General features: G+C 37.0%; 1 protein-coding gene across 1 annotated transcript in view; it reads left to right on the top strand.

The window, feature by feature from the left end:
* mtrr (5-methyltetrahydrofolate-homocysteine methyltransferase reductase) overlaps positions 1-18,281 on the top strand; it is a 37,712-nt gene extending 19,431 nt beyond the window's left edge. The window contains 3 exon segments of the mRNA XM_046834067.1: positions 9,440-9,532; positions 16,865-17,050; positions 17,432-18,281. Of these exon segments, the coding sequence (XP_046690023.1) occupies positions 9,440-9,532; positions 16,865-17,050; positions 17,432-17,576 (424 nt within the window). The 3' untranslated portion in view covers positions 17,577-18,281.
* Positions 18,282-20,727: the final 2,446 nt, after the last annotated feature.

The following is a 20,727-nucleotide window of genomic DNA, read 5'->3' as shown; positions in this document are numbered from 1 at the left end:
ATATTTCTAATTATATAATTAACACAAGAACATAAAGTTTATTATATGATTAACACATGCAGTAGTGTTTTTAACCCTGGTTTTGCATTTGATATATTTCAGTTGTCTTGTACCTTAGATTGTAAGCATTCAAAATGTGATATATTATTTTTTTTTTTTATAGAATTATTACATATTATAGTAACACAGCTACTTGACAAAGTATAGACAGATGAAAACATTACTATGAAGACATTGACTCTGTTCAACTTCTGTCATGGTTAATCTAAAAATATTTCAGACCTATACAGTCCACTGCACTGTACAACAATTTGTAAAGCATTGCTTTAGATATTTTATTTTGCTTTTAAATATAACTCACAGCCCCATAAATCATTTCGATTATTTTCCATATTCCCATATCTCATATGTTTCCATAGGTTGCTTCTGTCATTTAAAGCTAAATATAACAATTCACCACCGATGCTCGGTGAAGTCTGTCATGACCAGTGTTGTGTGAAAAAGCGTGTTCCATGCTGCCTGTTGTACTTCACTGCCTACTTCCACACACTTTGTTTCGAGTCAGATCAGCAGCTCACGCCAGCTCATAGGGGCCTATTATCCAGGTTAATTTACAAAAGCAGCTAAAACTAGATTTGTCCCTGGTTATTAAACCTCTTGCTGCTGTTGATATAGCATTCTTAGTTCAAAGTCTCCTTGAAGTTATTAGCAGGAGTTTGTTGATAGATATGGGTTGTCATATAGTTTCAGTGTCAGTGATTTAAGTTGCGACATCATCCCCATAAGTGCCTTTTTCACAATTGCTACCGTCCTAAATAGTGTAATATAATGCATCGAAAAACTGTTTTTCCCATAGTTGCCCATTTTTGTCTGTAACTAAAGTGCAGTTTAATAAATTCTTTGCTGTTATTTGCTGTATGTGTATGCAAACAGTGAGTATGTGGCCACAGAAGTACAGAAATCATGCAGCAGCCAGAAATATTGGCAAACATAATGATCTGGTGGACTTGACAAGGACCAAATTGTGTTAACTAAATGACTGGGTCACAGCATCTCCAAATAGGCAGGTCATTTTGGGTTGTTCCCAGAAGGCAGTCGTTAGAACCTCTTAAAATTGGATCAAGGGAGGACAGCCTGTTGCCCAGTGACAGGGTCTTGGGAGGCCAGGGCTCACTGATGCACATGGGGCTCGATTGATCCCACAGAAGGCCTACTGCAGCACAAATTGCTGCAAATATTAATGCTGGCTATGAAAGAAATGTGTCAGAACACACAGTGTATCACATCTTGCTGAGTATGGAGGTCCTCACAGCTTACAGGACTTGGTGGCAGGTTCCACAGCACAATTTCACAGGTCTTGTGGAGTTTGGTGAAAAAAGGTGAATTTTAGGGCAATGCTCAAGGCAATTAATGTGAAAAGAAATTTGACTGTTAAATGTGCCATAAATAATTAAATAAGAAATAAATGTAATCACTGCCCCTACTGCTTTCTGATGTCTGCCTAAAATGCACACACCAATTTAATTTTAAAGACGAGAAAACCAATCATAATTTTATTTTGTATATTTTATCCCAATGTTGTTAATTTCTGGTTAAGCCACTACCAGCGAAATACACAATGTTCTTCAGAATCGATTTTCGACACTAGTGTGACTTACATCAGCTTTAGCACAGAGGCATTGATTTTATTCCACATTTTGTACTGTGGTCAAGCGAGTTGCGGTCAACAATGCTGGTTGCTATGCTATGGATATGTTGCGAATTCTGCACAGTGTAAAAATGCTGAGCAGTAGTGTACATGTGGACCAGGCTGTGAACCGGAGTTGGCTTCCCGGCCTTGTTTTTGACACGTTGCTTAGAAGCAAGATTTACTGTGAATCAGTTCTGATTGATCACCTTTATCCTGTAATTATATTCTGGTGAGAGCAGTTTCTTCCACACTAGCCACACCTCCATTACAGGGCAAGAAGCCTTGATAAGGATAAAAATGATGTATTTCATATGCTCTGGCCTTTACAGTCACCAGACAAACAATTTGAACATTTACTCCACCGCCATCATCAAACACCAGTTTGTTAAGGCTGTATCTAAGAAAAAAAAAAACAGCGTTAATTTCACCGGTTTATTTCTACACAGCAGAACTCTGTAGAATTTGTATAGGGATTGTTTTCACAGTTACAACACGGCAATACAGTATTTCCCAGTTTATCGCAGGTTACGTTCCAAAACCGCCCGCGATAAACAGAATAGCACGATAAACAGATGTTTGTTTAAGCCGTAAATCATCCTCCCACACACTTTCAACACACACAGAAAACATTTGCACGAATATAGCGAGATGAATTTTGTGTAAATTCGTAGAAATACAGTACACTGTATCACATTAATAGTGAGTAGATATTAACATTTTACTTCATTTTATAATTAATAATTATATATTTTTTTATTAATAAATGTCATTATTTCAACATAAAACTCCATAAAAACAATTCTTTATATGCGAGAGACTGGGAAAATCAAATGCAATTCCGTGATATTCAAATCGCGGTAAAGCGGGGGATTACTGTAAAAAGCTAAGTCATTGTCACAGTTGTTGCCGAAAGAAAATATTTCAATTTCCATAAGCATCCTCGATAGACAGAAACGAAGAAAGACAATTTACCCTGACACCTGCTGTCTTTCCATCCTCAAGAGCCACTAAATTGTCTCGCCAAACTGTGAATTCTGCCTTGTTTAAAGGTTATTAGCTTCAGGTTTGTACCAAACACAGCCACATTTTGAAAGATACTATTTAGTCAGCAGGGCAATAGAAGCCCAAAGCTCCCTCTTTAGCAGTAAAACAGCATGGGACACTTCGATCATCCCTGCCATGAATCGATGGCTGGTAGCATGGCATAGGAGACACATTGTGCAGCTCAGGAGAATAAAGAACGAAAGAAAACAAAAAGGTCAACAAACGCCCAGATTTATGTGGCTCGTCAGTGAGAAGCTGCGTTTTTACGAGACTCAATTCAAAGCTAAAAGCAATAAACAACAGCATAGAGCTGATCTAAAGATCCAATTACTTATGAAACCACATAATGCAACACAGCAGGTAATGTTCACACTGTCTACCCAGGCAGGTACAAAATACCCATAATTCACTGTGCCACTGTGACATCTGAAGTTCTCACATTCTGTAAACTGTTAATGTGTCAGGATTAGGATGATTAGATGTTTAAAAGGTGTCGGAATAGTGAATATTCTGTGTTGTTTGCGACAAATCCACATTAGACTGATAACAAAAAGATGATTTGTATTGTTGCCCTTGTTATAAATGGTGTGAGTAATTTAGGATGCATAAGCTGTAGACCCATGATGGGAAGACACAGTGTCTAGAAAGAGTGCTTTTGTGAACTTTATTGTAAGTAGGGTTTGAGATTTAGGACATGATCTCAGTGAACCTATGAAAAAATAGGATGTATTGTTAGGGAAGTTTGGAGCATGTGAGTTTGGTGTGTGTTTGATGAGAGGTCATTTGCAATGAAATTCACGTTTATATAATACATATACACAAATATAGAGCATATAGTAAAGTATATAGTAAATGATGCATCATTTAGGACACATCCACAGTCGACTAATGATAGGAAGACCTTTGCGATGATGTTTGTGTGGCTTTATGTGGTCATCTATAGTTTGTATGTACTGTAAGTAAGGACATGCCCATGGTGGATTGATAATAGGGAAACATTAGTGATGAAAGAGAACTTTCATTACTAATTAATAAACTTTATTAATTATTAATTCATTTTACCTCGTAATGCAATGGAAGCACAAAGAGCTCAAATGTTTGCCAACATTTTGGTGATTTGTTGGCCTAAATCAAAATTTATGATTACACTTATATAATTTGCACTAAAGTACCTACAGGGTTTTTGCAGGATCTTAAAAAGTCTAAAATGTAGAAATCTAAAGTTTAAGCCTTAAATAGTCTTAAACTCGTGGTTCCCTGTGTCAAACATTGTTAAACAGGTCTTCATTTTCTGATGTCCATGTAACGCTACCTCCAGTGTTCATTGAAATGCTCTCACAGCACTTTAGAATGTTGTTTGCTAGTTGAGACCAAAATTCAGCAGCCAACCAACTTTCTGTGATTAGCATGACTCTCTTTTGGATCGTACCATGGATTTTATTTTTCAGCTATGGGGGAAGTGTAAGTTTAGCGATATTAGGCTTGAAGAAAAAATAAATCAGGGCTTGTTAAAGGGCAGTTGTTTACAACGTATTTGTGTGTATGTTCTTTTGTCTTTAAAAGGTCTTAAAAAGTCTTACATTTGACTGACCTAACTAGCTACTTAGGTGGCCATACATAATTACATTATTTTAGCTATTGCTTTTAAATTCTGTTAGTTCTGTTATGTAGTATACAAATTTTATTTTCTGACAAAAAAAAAACTGGAACTAAGCAGCACACTGGAGCTTTTACTTGCCTAGTGAGCTACCTAATGAATTTGTCCACCATATAAAAGGGACTAGGGAGCAATTTGGAATTCATCCATAGTGTTTTCTTGATTAAACGTTTACCAAATCAAGTAGTGAGCCAAATCTTGGAAATCTGAATTGATTCTGTTCTCTGGATGATCAGTCTCTTGTGATGGTGTTTATCTGGCATAAGAAATTGGGATGTGGCATGCTTTATGTATTGAATAGAGTTTGCTTTAAGGCACGTCCATAGAGTTTTGCATGTGCTACATGAAAATCCATTAATGAAAACTGCTCATTCTGTGCCACATAATGGTGATGTTCCAGTTTAGGCAACACCATGTAGTCAATCCGCATTTGATTTCAAGTTGGACAAGTCATTTGACCAGTGGTTATTGCTGTGTTTATCAGCCTATACCTGTAAAAACTAAGGTCGGAATATTCAATTGCGCAAGTGCGCCAATCCCCAATGTGCTTGAAAAGTGTTAGCATGCAGGGCACATAACCTCTCAACAGAGGTAAAGAGAGAGGATGATAACATATCATGATGCTCAGGAAAAGGTAATGCGTAGCTGTGATGGCTCTCATCCCAGACGTGACCTCCAGTGGTGTCGTTTGTCTGATTTTCTTTCTAAGTGGTGCGCTGCGTCCGTCTCCTGTGTTGCAAAATGCTTGATTTGTATTCAGGATGAAGCCGGTCCAGTATGCATTTATTTATTTATTTATTGTTAAAGCAGAATTCAGATCGGTTCCAGGTACGGATTCAATTGGGCGGTATAAATCCACAATAAAGCTGGGTTACCGAAGGCCAATTCCTGATCAGATGCTAAAAGTATCACTTCCCCAGCATGAACATTTTATGTCGCGACCAGTTTCTTTATTGGGAACGAGTGGGAGTCGTCATTAGCGAATTAAACCTGCACCATTTTCTGCAGAGAGACATAATGAATCGGAGGTCTCCGATTAGTGATGCCCTGTTAAGAACAAAATAATTGTCGTTAAATGGTTGATGCTTGTTTGATTGCAAATGTCCTTCGCTGAGAGGATGAGCTGGAGATTTCTTTTGCGGTTTCTCTACACGATGTCAATTAGACAACCAAAATGTTTGCTCTGTTCTTTATCTAACACTGGAGAATTAAGGTTAAAATTAGCCAACATGTTAGCTAACGCGAGTAACCATTATTGTGTTGTTTTATATGGTCTCTTCAAGCTTAGGGTGTCTGGTTTCCTCCTGTATCTCTATAGTTGGACTGACTATTCTATTGACACTAAATTTATGTACACAATGGAAACATCTAAGGTGTACTACTGCCTCAGCCAGATGTCCGTAGGGTAGGCTCTGGATCTTTCAGTGACCCTGACCAGACAAAGCCATTCCTGAAATGATTAGTACTTGCCTGTTTCTTAAACATTATTCATGTCAATTCATTTTCACGAAGTAACCGTACATAAATAAATGATAAAGATTATACCGTTTAAACTACATAAATTCGTCCCTATAGGTTCATTCCTAACGAGCAAGCCAGTAGTGACAATGGCGAGGATATTAGGATGAAACCTTACACAACAGTGAACCCATCCTTGTTATCATCCCTGCCGTTAACAACTACAGACTCACTGTTTGATACATTTTATAGTGACCAATAATGAACTCTTATTTGTGTACAATGGTGAAATAATGGTATTGCACTCAGACTGTTGTCCACTACTGTAAGTATGCTTGCTCAGCTCAGCAATTCCCTGGTAGTTAGACCTGGATGTAATGGGTCACTAAAGGCTGCATATGAAATGAAGCAGCACAGATTGCTTTTACTTGAGGAGCAATCCCTTTTTTTTCCCCTCACCCATCACTCAGTCCTGTTCTGATTTGGTTCATTACTTTTCTAATTGTAATTAGACTGTGCCGTCTGTGCATGCAGCTGACGCTTGGATCATAACAATGTGTTTAATTCAACCTGCATTAGTACTGCCATGAGGCATGCAAAAGACATTGACTGCTAATCAATTTCACAATCTATCTGCAATTTCTTTGTGGACACATTTCTGTTTTGTCGCTATTCAGATGGCAAGTGATGGTCATTCTTTTTTTTTTCCTTGGTCAAATTTGAAGGTGACAGTCCTATAAATTTGTTTTCAAGACGAGTTTCATAAATGTCTGAGCAACATTGTAGGCAGAATTGTGATTGGTAATTAATGTGTTGTTTCGCTTTGTGAATTTCTAATTGTGTTGTCACAATAATCTGTTCACAATACACAATCTAAAGTGTTTGCTCTTGCGAACATCGTCAAAATAGGGAATTTTCCATTCCTACCTAATCATTATGAGTTCATGCTTGCTCATAAGCCGAACTATATGAGGTGGTATCAAAAAGTTTCAAGACTAGTTTTAAAACACGCCAACACGGCTGTGCAACCGGTGCTATTCTGATAACGTGCCTTACTACGTCTGCTATTCTGATCACGTGCTCACCCTGTCACCGAGCCCTCCCCACCCGTGAGTTTCTTGCCGGAAACAACATGATCTCACTTCTGCATCCACCCTGCTCATCAGATTTGGCTCCTGCGGACTTCGCCCTCTTCCCGAAGATGAAGATCCAGCTCAAAGGTTGAGGAGCCTGAGGAGATCCAGCACGAATCGCAAGAGGGTGGTTGACACACTTTGAAAAGAAGACCTCCAGGACATATACCAGAAGTGGCAGGGATGCTGGGAGCACTGCATTGCTGTGCAAGGGGATTTTTTTTTAATGGTAATAATGTGGAAATGTAGATAAATAAAGTACTTTCTTGTAAACAGTTCTAGTCTAGAAATTTTTTGATACCACCTCGTATCTCTCAAATTTTAATTGGACTACGACGGGAAAATTGTGGGGGAGGGTTTGCTTAGAGAAATACAGGAAACAAGCAATGGTCTGTTCCACAAAGAGAGCATGAGGTATAGTGCAAGTAAGCACCAAATATTATAATGTGTGCCACCAGGAGTAATACCTTGTATGTTTATATTTTTCTGTTCCTTACAACCAGTTAGGTATAACATGCCTAATAATTTCTGACAGAAGCAATATTATTGTTTTTTTTAATATAACTTATAACTTTAATATAACTTTATATTTAAACACGTTTGCGACGGTCCATAGAGATAAAAGATTTTATCCGTTAGCTGCACACACTATGTGATCAGTCACGTCGAGGATACACAGCGATTTGTTGCAGAGCGTTTGGCTTGGCATAGATAATAAGACTGGAAAGTTTCCATGGGAATAAAATGGGAATTTACAAATTACAATTTGCTGGCTAGCCTATAACATACAACTGAAATGTAGTTAAAAAAAATCTTGCAGGATAATTTTGGTTAAAACAATCAGATTTTATGCAATTTCAGTTGACTTTCTACCCTGCACATTAATCAATCACATGCACCAGCACACTCACTCCATCTGTGCATTTTTCCAAAACATAACACAGATAATGTCTTAAATCCTGCATATAAAATAATGCTAATAAATGTCCATATTGGTGAGTATTCGCATGAATTAGAAAAAAATTATATCAATTTATGTTTAAAACTTCATTGTGCTGTGTATAAGTTGTGCAACATAAGTACACTAAACACATTTGTATTAGTTTACATGCATGTCAGCTTATGACCAAACATATGTTTGTGTATGATACAGCTTATATAAATCCCCCCAAATTTCTAATTAATTTATGTAAATTCATACAAATTCCTGGTAAGTTTCCAACTTTGAATATTTCCCAAATGAAGTTTATATTGAAAGTTTTTGGAAATGTGCTGCCTCTTTGTAACCCTCTTTTTTTTGTTGACATTTCTATTTCCCTTTACCCGGGAAATAGTATTCTAAGCATAATATAAAGCTAATATTGTGGACTTTTTAAAAAATACACCTCAAGAAATTAAGTACGGAAATGGCAAACACTTTTACAATTGGCAAACAACCTGTTTGTTGCAGAAAAAAGCAGACACACTGAGTAGAAACCCAGTTTCGTCGCAGACACAAATTGATGTAGACCCTTCAAAGTGTAATTAGCATGGCTCAAAAACGTTGTCTACACATGTTGATGTTATTTTTGTGTAGTGCCTTCGATTTCTGACATTACTACTACAAACATCCAGGAACTAGACTAGTCTAATACACATCTGATCTTGTGCATAGTAGACAATTTGGCACACATACTCAACAGAAAATTCATTATCACCAGCCCCCGTCCGAAAAAATCAGTGCCTGGTGGTGTGTCGTGTTGTGTTTAGATGGCCTGACCCAATGCTGGTCCTCTTATCTCCTCAAAGCCATCAGACAGGAGCAGGTGTGCGAACAGATAGCGCCTGCTGCTTTTGTGCCACCTCAGTGAAAGGCATTCTGGGACGGGTGCCAGACCTTCTGGAGGAATCATTCTTAAAGATGCCTCCTAGTCTTCCTTCATTCCCAGTTCTGTTCAGCGGTTAAATGCCCTTAAACTGTAGAGCAATAGGAGTGAAATGAAACGGCGTGTGCCAGGTGGCGAACGCATGGAAGACAAGTGAAATGCAGTATGGGATGCTTATTATATTACAATTTAATTCAGCGTCACAGTATTTAACATGCTCAGTAACACTTCAGAATGTTTCACCGGGGGAAATGTTTTTTGGACGTCTATTGTGCCCCTGAGATGAGCTCAGTCCTATTTCTTCCCAATTTGGGATTTTTGTCTTTGTCCGGGCAAAGTGCCACTTTCAGTAAATGTGTTATATAAATTTCTGCTCATGCTTAACTATTAAATGTGCAATATTCTATCATAAATTGTGCTTGAATCACATTAATTTAAGTGTCTCTGTGCACTGCAGATGGTGGTAAAAAAGTTGGTGAAAAACCCACAAGGTGTTCGCCTTTGAACCAGAGTTGTGCTTACTCATGTTTTTTTTTCTTTTTTTTTTCGAGCAAGTATTATTATTATTGCTGAAGTGATGCTACTTTAACAGGCAAAAAGAGCGAGAGGGAAATCAGGACAGCTCCTTCGGTGAGACTTGGCTCTTCTTCGGCTGCAGACATAAAGACAGAGACTTCATCTTCAGGTGCGAGCTTTTTATATACACTCACACACATCCGTGCAAAAACAGACACCATAAGGACAGATACAGAGACTTTATATTCATTATACACAAACACACACACACACACACACACACACACACACACACACTCTAAAGGCAGAGACGACTTCTTGTGTTGGTGTGTTCACTCAAAGTTTCTGCCTGTGAGTGTGGGTGTAGTTGAGGTTACAAGTTTGCATCTCCCATGATATTTGAACTTAAAAATTTAAAAGTGTTTCAGTTGTACAATTTATCTCCCAAACCCAGAATTTCACATCTTTAAAAAGCACAACAATCTTGAACATACAGCAGAGTTAGGGTTTAATTTGAAAAAAGGCAACATGACTTAACAGATGTGCCAGAAAAAAAATGGAGTGGTGCCAGTTATTGCAAATGAGTCGATCATTTTGTTCTCATTCATTTACCTCACCTTATTGCTGCTGTAACAGCTAGTACCATGAATGGATATTTTACTGCCACTGACCTGTCTTATATAGCAGCGGCCCCCAACCTTTTTTGCTCCACGGACCAATTTAATGTCAGACAATATTTTCACGGACTGGCCTTTAAGGTGTGGCGGATAAATACAAAAAAAAAAAATTATACGGCCGGCATAAAAACTGGTATTTTCTAAATATTATAATAAATGTGAATCCACTGTGTTGTTTTTTGTTCATTTTACTAGCTTGGGGGTTAGCGGTAATGTATTATGTTAGCGGCCGGAGCAGCCTCTTTAAGAAGGTAGTGGATGGAGGTAAGACATGTGACCGAGGCATCATGACATGCATCAAGAGTGAGTCATAGACAGATGTGGCAGAGAGAATCCAGTAATTTTCCAAAATAAAACCGTTCAAAATCAGATAATAAATAAAACGGAAATAATGTAAGTTATGTATTCTTTTTGTGCGGCTCGAAACCAATTGACCCACGGACCGGTGCCGGTTATTTATTAACTCAGCCACTGAATCCGGTAGGATGAGGGTTTTAGTGGGTCTGTTAGTAAATCTGTATGGAGTGTGTCTTGAACAGCTACAGTAGGATAGTTATCATTAGACATATTGTTTACGTTATTAGGCAAGCATGCGTTTGTGGTCTCGTCTGTTGGAGATTACAAACTTAAAAAAAAAAAATTCCCAGGAATTGGGTGGTAAGTGAGCACTAAATGGATTCTCCCGGCCTTTGTTAGGGAGGGTTTATACATCTGTTCATCAGTAAGATAAAAACAGGCCCTGGTGAGCTACGACATTTTATTTTTTATTTTTTTTGAGGGAAATTTGTAGTTTAAGTCTGAGCTATCCATTATGATGTGTGGATTGGATGCTAAGACATTCGACTCGTGAAGATTATGGTAACATAATACATTGTAGAACAACATGCCTTTTCATAGAAGGCTATAAATCTAACTCGATTGATGGCCATGGGCAAATATAAATGTTCTAATATACCAACCATTATACTGAAATTAAAGTTGCCATGTTTTTTCTGCTTCCTCTATTTATGATGCTTATTATTTAAAGATAAACAAAATAAATAAATAGAAACCAATACTTTATAATACGCTTAGAATAATGGGGTTTTATATTCAAACCTGTAGCTCTGTGAAACTTATGGTACAATGAGAAACCATCCAGTTTATTGAACAATCGAGTTCTAAGACAGCTATTCACTCACTTCTAATAAGAGACACGAAGCTGATTGGCCAAAATCAAAAGGTCACCACGGGCCAACCTTAGCCGGCATTCCCTAGTTTGGGCATCTCTGCTCTAGAGCTTGATAAAGTGAGTAAACTCACCAAGACCTTCACATTTGCATTGAAAACGTTTGCATTTATCACATTACTGCTGATTACTACGTTACTACAAATTCTGTCTGGCTTCCTAATGACCATAAGGGAAATCTTAATTGTAATAAAACTATTGTTTTATTCAAGAAGGAACATGGCATTGCATTATTAATGGCACAAATATCCAAGAAAGAGAAACTTAGTTTTCTCTAGCAGTTGGCGTATAGCAAGGTTGAGCAGCAGGTAGCCTTTTCTCTTCACAGCTAAGCCGAGCTCCCAAGTGTTTCTTGGTTCCTCCCACCCCCCGTAAACATGCCAGTATGTGACTCGAAATTGCTCCAATTTGTGCATGAGTGTGTGAATTTGGTGCAATCGACTGCATCCAATCCAGGTTGTATTCCTTTCAAAAACCCACTGTTTCCTGGATGGGCTTTGGATTTATTATGAACGTGACCATGATAAAGCAGTTACCGAAGATGAATGAACACTTGCTGGGCTCACTTTCTCTCAAGAAAACCTAAACTACAATACCATGAATTTCAAGCAGCTAAGTGTATTATGCAGTATAAACGAAAACACAAAAACACCTATTGGGTGACTGTGCAATTTATTTCAAATTACTTTGCAATTGAAAAATTTCTTTTTCATTACCCCTGAAGTTATTTCAAAAACTTTACTTAAAAAAAACCCCCACATAAATTAAATGCCACCAGCATTCTGTTCCACTAGGAGATAGTCTAGCCCTATGCGCTATTGCTTTCTCCAAAATAAGTAGTTATATGCCTATTGAAGAGGGCTCAGGAGTGCACACGCTGCCCACAAATGCTGCCTACTTTGAAGTAATAGTGTCCTTGCTTCAAAGTGTCTGTGCTAACAATATAGTATCCATCAAATGCATCATTGTGTTCAAGAACCAGTTAAAGGCACATGTGTGTGTGTCATAGTTCAGTGTCATGGCTTTCCCTCCCTCTGCTCAGCATGATGAAGAAAGAGAGATATAGAGTGCATAATTAAGCCTGGGCTACATTAGTAATGCGCCACACATACACTATACTGCCCTGAAAACGTTAACTTTGTGTCTCTCTGTGTTTGGCCACATAGTACAGAGTACTGAATTAATGTATATCATGAGTATTATGTTAATTGGCTATTAATTTAAAAAAAAAAATTCTTATTCTTTTTTATTTTTTTAATTTTGATTACTCGCAGCTTGGGCTAAAGTTTGTGCAGAATTGCCCATGTTTTCTCAGTGACTCCATGGGTTTCTTCAAAGCTCTACAGTTTCCACTTTGCCTGTAGGTAGATTGATAGCAATAGTTTATCGGAGTGATCGTGTACACATGGTACCCTGTGATGGACTAGTGGGTGTATTCCTGTGTCATGAGTAGTACTGCTGAGGCTCAGCGGTCCCCCAACCTTTCTTGCGCCACGGACCGGTTTAATATCAGACCGGCCTTTAAGATGTGGAGAAAAAAATACAACAAATAAACATGATACGACCGGCATAAATACTAGTATTTTCTAAATATAATAATAAACGTGAATCCACTGTGTTGCTTTTTGTTCATTTTGCTAGCTTGGGGGTTAGCGGTTATGTATTATGTTAGCGGCCGGAGCAGCCCTGCAGCCCCGAAGCATTATGACATGCATCAAGAGTGAGTCGTAGACAGAGTTGGCGGAGAGAATCCGTTAATTTTCCAAAATAAAACATCGTTCAGAATCATATTATAAATAAAACGCAAATAATGTAAGTTATGTATTCTTTCTGTGCGGCTCGGTACCAATTGACCCATGGACCGGTGCCGGTCCGCAGCCCGGGGGTTGGGGACCACTGCTCTAGATCCTTCACCACCCTGACCTGGGTGTAAATTGACCATTATAACAGGTTTAGTCTTAAAAATCTTAGAGGCATTCGTCACATATTCAACATGCATTTTGTTTAGGAGTAGGCACCAAGGTAGTATCTTGGGAGGACAGAGCTCATAATGCATAATAATAAATGGCATGGCACAGTGCTCAAACTGCATCGAACCTCTAACTGGTGTACGTGAGGTAAAATGTGTTTTACTCAGCTTGCTGGTTATTAAAAAAAAAAAAAAAAAGTCTCTTATAATGGATGCTTTATCAATGACTGTGATTTTGAAAATGAAATATCTATACATGCCTACTCTAATCTTCGATTAAAAGCAGACCCACATTCTTTCTCTACAGCTCTGAAGAAAAAATGTGTGGGGAAAAAGCAACCTGCAATCATTTCTAATGGCTACTGTGTAAAAGGGGTCAGCTTGACCTTGTGTGCATTCCCTTGGGTTTTATAGACTTACAATACATAAAGAGAGAAGAGATTTTCAGGGTTGTTGATTGCTCAAGAGGATTTTTTTTTCTCTGTAAATATTCAACATTTTAGATCAGCTGAGGATCTGGACCTTATTCTAACCATACTAATGTTAATATATGGTAATCCCAAAACAAACCCATACTCAGGAAACCCAAGACAGTCCTTTGTGGTGGCTTTATTTTTCAAATGGGAAAAAAATGACTGAATTCCAATGTTATAATTTCTTTCTATTTATAAGATACGACAGCAATGCTAACATGAATGGCAAGTGAAGTAGCATGTATGGTGTATGCTACTTTATGGTATAATCTTAAATAAATTAGACGTGCTGATATTTAACTCACACAGTCCTGCATGCACAATAGTTTAAGTTCAAGTAGGTTTATTGTCATTTTAACCATATACAGTGCAGTACACAGTGAAACGAAACAACGTTTCCCAAGGCCCAAGGTGCAAACAACATACATTTACAAAAGGAATACAAAGAACTACACATAACTCTAAACTAATGTCACAAAGTAGCATATATTTTAGATCGTGTATGTTGTGGAAATTTAACAAAATTTCCCTAGTTAAGAAAAGAAATGCCTATTTGCAGAAACAAACATTATACTAAGTCAAACAAACTAAATAAATCTTTGAATATTTATTACAAAAAGAGCTTTACAGAGTAATTTGCAGTGGTAGACAGCCACACTCTTTTGTTTCTAGACAATATGCTGACATTCAGGTTAAATCTTTCACAAATGTATATCTAAATATTTTGATTTTTAGTTTAGCAATTGTTAGGTCTTTGATTGAGTAGTTAATCTGATGATTTGTTGGATAGTGTGATAGTTACTTGTGTTGAATTGTATTTTAATAAATATTAAATGTGCAGAAAATGTCAAATTTAGGCATAGAAACATAAACTAGACTTTTATGGCTGGAAGACAGCCATGGAATAGACGACATCCCATAACTACTTAACGACAGACAAAAGACAAACTCTAGATAAAAAGTGAGGAGCAAGAAATCACTTCTTTACTCTTACTACTTGTATACTTGTATCGTTAACCAAAATGTGAAAAACCAGTATGAACAGTCATGTAATGTGATCTGGTCAAGTGCAGTGGCTGATGGGAAATGATAGTTGGTCGGTTAAATTTGTTAAGTAGATGGTTGATTGGATTACTTTTATTTAAGTTCAGTGCAATATGTAAAGTATTAGATAATATATTTTTGTGACATTCTACTCTGAAACTAAACTTAAATGTTAAAAAAAGAATAATGTTTACTGCCAAAAATGGAATATTAAAAAAATTGATTACAAAATAATTCAATTAGGCTTCATATCTGTTTCACTATGGTGCATCAAGTTTGATCAAAGTGTGCGGAAATTACACACAACTAGCAATGATTTTGACATCTTTCATCAGTTACTGCAGCATTTGTTAAATTGGCTCCTTTCCCAACATGAACATTTGCAGGAGGAAAGCCTCAGCAAGATTAGTAAATACAGTCAACCTCCATAATTCGCAGCTCGGAACTCGTGGCTCAGAAAATTCGCGGGTTCTCATTTGGAACCTAACTTAGAACAAGTTGTGAATAATCTTAAAATTCCCGGGAATCCTCAGTGGGATCGAATGTTGATGATCATTAGGAATATAATTTTAAAATGTTTTTACTAACAAGTTTCATAACAGTTTTTACAACAAATTCTTGTATTAAAGTGACATAATGTCTAGGTGAATTCACTAAGGTACCATAGGGACTGCGTCCAAAATTTGCGGATTTTCGGAATTTGCGGAGATTACGCTCAAATCCCCTCCGCGTGTTCCGAGAGACCACTGTAAAAGAAAAAAGATTTTGGCTTGCTTTTGTAAAAAGTATTGACATATTCTAAAATATTAGGTGTCAAAGTGTAGTAGAGGCAGAAAGACCCGATTTTGCCAGAAAGTTTTGAGATTTGGCACACTGTTGTCCAGTGGGATTTTTCTCACATTTTATTAAGACAGGTAGTAGGATTGCATCTTACAGTAAAACTAATTATAATTATCAATCATGTTACTGCACATTATATGCAACTTGGAATGATGTATGCAGGCAATAAATCTGCAGAGGGAAAGTGTGTGCGTTTTGAACACAGTGCTCTTTGGAAAACTTTTTTTCACTGTGCATTAGTATTTTCAGCCAAACTTAAAGATAGATCACTGAGTTAAGGTGAGCAGCAGCCAGCTGACAAAAAAGCAGAGCAACTGACTGTAAAAAGATAAAACCCGGAGCCTGACCTTCTTCTTTTTTTCAATTCATTGAAAGTGTTTGTGTGTGTGTGTGCTTGCAGGTGGGTCTGAAGTAATGCATCATCTGAAGGATACTCAACACAAACACTTGGAGTGAATCGAATTGAAAATTGAAGTTTGAAAGCGAATCACACCAGACCCTGAACATTTTTGCAATCTTTCAAAGCATATAAGAAGTTTTAGTGTACTTCACTAAACGCAAAACTGTATCCACTGTATGTGGATTTTTTTGGGGGAAGTAAAAAAAATGCAGAACATTTTGGCCAATTGTTTTAAAAAATCTACTTTTCTCAATATTCATTTCATATAAATTGAAGTGTTGTTGCACTTGCAGTCGTGGTGTGTTGACTACTGAACATCCTGTCGATATTCGACATCGAACAGATCTCTTTCTAATGCAGTATTTCATAATTTAAAAATGCATTCCTGAACATAAACTAGACTTTTGAGGCTGGAAAACAGCCATGGAATAGACCACATCACATAACTACTTAACGACAGACAAAAGACAAACGCTAGATAAAAAGTGAGGAACAAAAAAATGACTTCTATACTTTTACTACTTGTATTATTAACCAAAATATAAAAAACCAGTATGAGCAGTCATGTAATGTGATCTGGTCAAGTGCAGTGGCTGATGGGGAAAGATAGTCAAGTTGTTGGTCAGTTAAATACATTAAGTAGATGGTTGATTGGATTAGTTTATTTAAGTTTAGTGCAATGTGTAAAGTATTAGACAATAAAAAGCACACCAGAGACAGACATGAACCATATTTTTGTGACATTCTACTCGATACAGCTCTAAAACTGACCTCAGTTATGTTTTTTTTTTTTTTTTAAATAACATTCAGATGCATGATTAATCATGATCTCTTTTTATACAAATACATCTCTCTACACTTTCTCTGTAGAGAGGAGCTGGAGAGGTTTGTAGAGAACGGAACACTGAGCCATTTGAAGGTGTGTTTCTCCAGAGCTGAGCAAGACAATGATGGTTCCGAGCCAAATCCTAAATACGTCCAGCATAACCTACTTCTTCATGGCCAGCAAGTTGCCCGCATTCTGCTCAAAGAAAACGGCTGTCTCTATGTCTGCGGGTCAGTCTGTCAAAATTTCATTGATTTCAATATTACTAGGTATTTATGTTTGCTAGAATAGGAATGTGCTATATAAGGGATCAAACACTTGGGGGATTGCCATTATAATCAACATGGAGTAGTGTAAATCAGCCTGATAAGGCTAAGTTACAAGTGAATATTTAAAAAAAAAACAGCATGTCCTAAAGTCTTTTATTCTTTTTATTGCAAATTTTACATTTCTTAACAAATATTGTTCTTGTATATTATAGTTCAATAGCTGGAGACATTGAACAATGTCAGTAAAACATACAGTAAAATCTAAACATAAAATAGATCAGAAAGTTATTGGTTTTGTTTTGTTTTTGTGTTGATTGTCTTTTTTTTATTTCTTTTTTACAGAGATGCTAAGAACATGGCAAAAGACGTGAACGATACTCTGATAGAGATCATAGGGGAGAACCTTCAGGTGGATAAACTAGATTCTATGAAGACCATTGCAAAACTGCGAGAGGAGAAACGATACCGGCAGGATATCTGGTGCTGAAGATAGAGAATTTGCACGCTTCTGGGTTTAAAGAATCGTTTTATCATTTTCAAAGGTTTTTATCAAACTTATTTCATCAACCACAACCGACCAAATTGGCATGAGTGCTGAATGTTTTAATCGCAGAAACTACTGAACACATTAGCATGATTTAGGATGCTGTCATGCTGATAATGTGTTTTTAAAAGACAGTAAAGATGCGTCTGATGCTGTCTTCATCTTAGGTGCGCAGAATTCTGTAAAATAAAGAAACGTATATTTAGGCTTCTATTTGAATTGACACTAATGATTTAAAGCCTTCATTATAATATTGTATGATTTCAGTATTATAACAGCAGACAGCTCAGTATATGCCTTGCATATATTTTAATTACCGACAGTGACATCTTCTGATTTGGAATTTATAGGTCATAAAATACAGCATATGTAGATCTAATAAATCAGATATTGGCCCATTTATTCCAGATGTGTAGAACAAGTGTGTGAATATCAGTGGTTCCCATTTATTATTATGATATCAATCAAAAATTTAGATAAATATTTCTAATTCAACTGTGGTTTCTTTTACCACAGTCTATTTTAAAATGCCTCACAATGCCGGAATCTTTTATTCATTACAAGGTTTACTTTATAATTTCTGTTAAATAAATACTATAAAAGATTGAAGTGTAACTTTTTTTTTTGAGAATAAAAAAACGAAAAACATCAGACTTATCACTTTGTGTTTCATATTTTCATTTATTAACATTTTTATCATTAATTACACACACACACACACACACTCATAAAAAGAAAATTTTCTATAAAACAATGTATGTAAGCGTCAACTGGCCTGGAAGCTCCGCCCCTTTTCCTATTTCGCATTCTTTCCTGGAATTTCCTGCAGTGCGTTTGCTTTCTGTTAATAGACAAAACAGACCTTTTGTGTTATGTTTTTTATCATTATGAAAAAAAAGAAGCTATGATTAAATGTGTGACTTGTTGACAAGTACTGCACAAAAATATTAGGCCAAGCCAAAAATAGCGAACCATTAGGCTTTTAATGGTTTTAAGAACAAATCTTTGGTCAAAAAATAAGCAAAAATAAAATAAAACATTTTAGATCTCTACCTCTTCTTTCAATCATGAGTCTATTAATGAGCTCAGGCCCTTGATTAGCTGCATCAGGTGTGGCAGATAACTACAATCTTTTAAGAAAAAAAAAGCAGTTTTTTGTGTTTTAATTTTGCACCAACAATTTTAATGATTGATTTACATTTTTTCCTTTCTGTTCAAGAAAAATATATATAGATAAATTCCACGATTTTTTACTTTTCTAACAGTTCACTGCAACAAAAATAAACAAGCAAATGGCAGCACAGGAAAGTCTTCGTTCTTACTCATTTTCTAAACAGATTGTTACAACCATTTTTGTCTGTACACTTGAAGCCTAAATTTTAACAACTGAGATTTGAACCGAAAACATTTTCACTCTGCAGCTACCTTCAATGGATCATTAGAAAGTAATTAAAAACGTTCTTAGTGTCCTTTTTGTCTAGATGCTTTCAGTGCAGATGCGGCGACGCTTTCAGAGCGGACACTTTGTACAGCAGCAGCATGTCAGCAATGAAAAATAGTGTCTGTGTGGAAACATTTCAAGGTTTCTCTGAAAAATTTCAGACCAGTCATTTGTAAAAAAATAAATAAAAAATACTATTGAAATATGTGTGCACCTTTTTACTTTCTCTAGTTGAAATGTTCATTTTTGTTCTGGCCTTTCCTCAAACATGATATTGGGCTCCTCTTGACAGAACTGTTATTGCATGTGGCATAGTCGGAAGTTAGTGTGCTATAAACCCCTGATCCAGCATGGACACTTCAGAATAATGACTCTGTTCCACAGCTCAGCATGTCACAAGGCTAATGAGAGTTATTAATCACGGCTGAACCAGCAGCTCAACCCAAGGTTACAGAGTTGATGAACCCATGTCCATCATGTCCAGTGAAGTATAATAACGTTATGAAGATGAATAAAGTTCTGCTGAATCTGGAGTTTGTGCTGCTGCGACACACTGACTGGACTACATTTTTGTTCATATAAAGAGAAAGCTGCAGTTTTAGATTTTCTTTTGATTTTCTATCATTTGTTTCACAAAGGACAATGTGTTCTGGCAACATGGTTTAGAGCATGAACTGACAATATTCTACATATTATTCAAGAAATTATTGAGACACTGAATTTTCAAGCCATATGTGGTTCTTCTCCAAACTGGTACCGCAAAGTCAGAGGCAATTATATAGGATATCTTTGGATGTGGTAGCATTAAATATTCCCTTCACTTGAATTACAGCAGGAGACCTCGGGCATGACAATGCCCATGTAGACGTGAGCTCCATAAAGTTATAGTTTACATGGGTTGGGGTAAAATATCTTGAGTGGTGGCTGCACCATTTACAATGGACATTGTCTCAAAAAGCTTTACACAGATAATATGGTAAGAAAGAATCAATAAGATTGTTTTTTATAAGTTTAAGTTTGTCCCTAATAAGCAAGCCGGTGGGGACTGTGGCATGGCATAAGAAAGAAACCTTGAGAGGAACCAGACTCAATAGGGAACCCATCCTCATCTGAGTGGCACTGAATATCTATTTATTACAGCTAAATGATGTTGAGGTGTGCAGTGCTGGTGAGCAAATGCAAACTGTAGTTGTGTGTCAGTGTAGCAGACTGTTGACATTAACTACAGTCCAAATCCATCCACAAAGCTCCAGTTTTACTCTGTAATTTCATGGATACCCAGGCTGTTGATGAGAAACCTTCCCCAGCTGCACATAGTGGCCTTCAATCGAAGAGAACACCATACAGAGGCAGGCTGGCACAAAGTGGGCAGATCTGAGAAGAGGAGAAGGCCAGGAACAGTGGTCACTGGTACCTCAGGAGCATGCTTAACTAGAGAGAGGGAAGAGGGGTGACGGAGATGATTTTTTATGGATTATTAAGTATCCTTTATTGTTGTATAAAAGTTAAGGACACTGTGGAGTTGGGGACTCCGGCAAGACTCGCTATGGCAGCATAACTAAAAGGGAGACCCAGAAGGTAACACATAGAGCAGGATCTCTGGGATAAGACACAACCCAGAACACCACCATCAACAAAGCTGATTAAACGTGT

This window comes from Silurus meridionalis, chromosome 21, assembly GCF_014805685.1.
Source record: "Silurus meridionalis isolate SWU-2019-XX chromosome 21, ASM1480568v1, whole genome shotgun sequence".
In the NCBI taxonomy this organism is placed as follows: domain Eukaryota; kingdom Metazoa; phylum Chordata; class Actinopteri; order Siluriformes; family Siluridae; genus Silurus; species Silurus meridionalis.
This window is presented reverse-complemented; position numbering and strand designations above follow the sequence as displayed.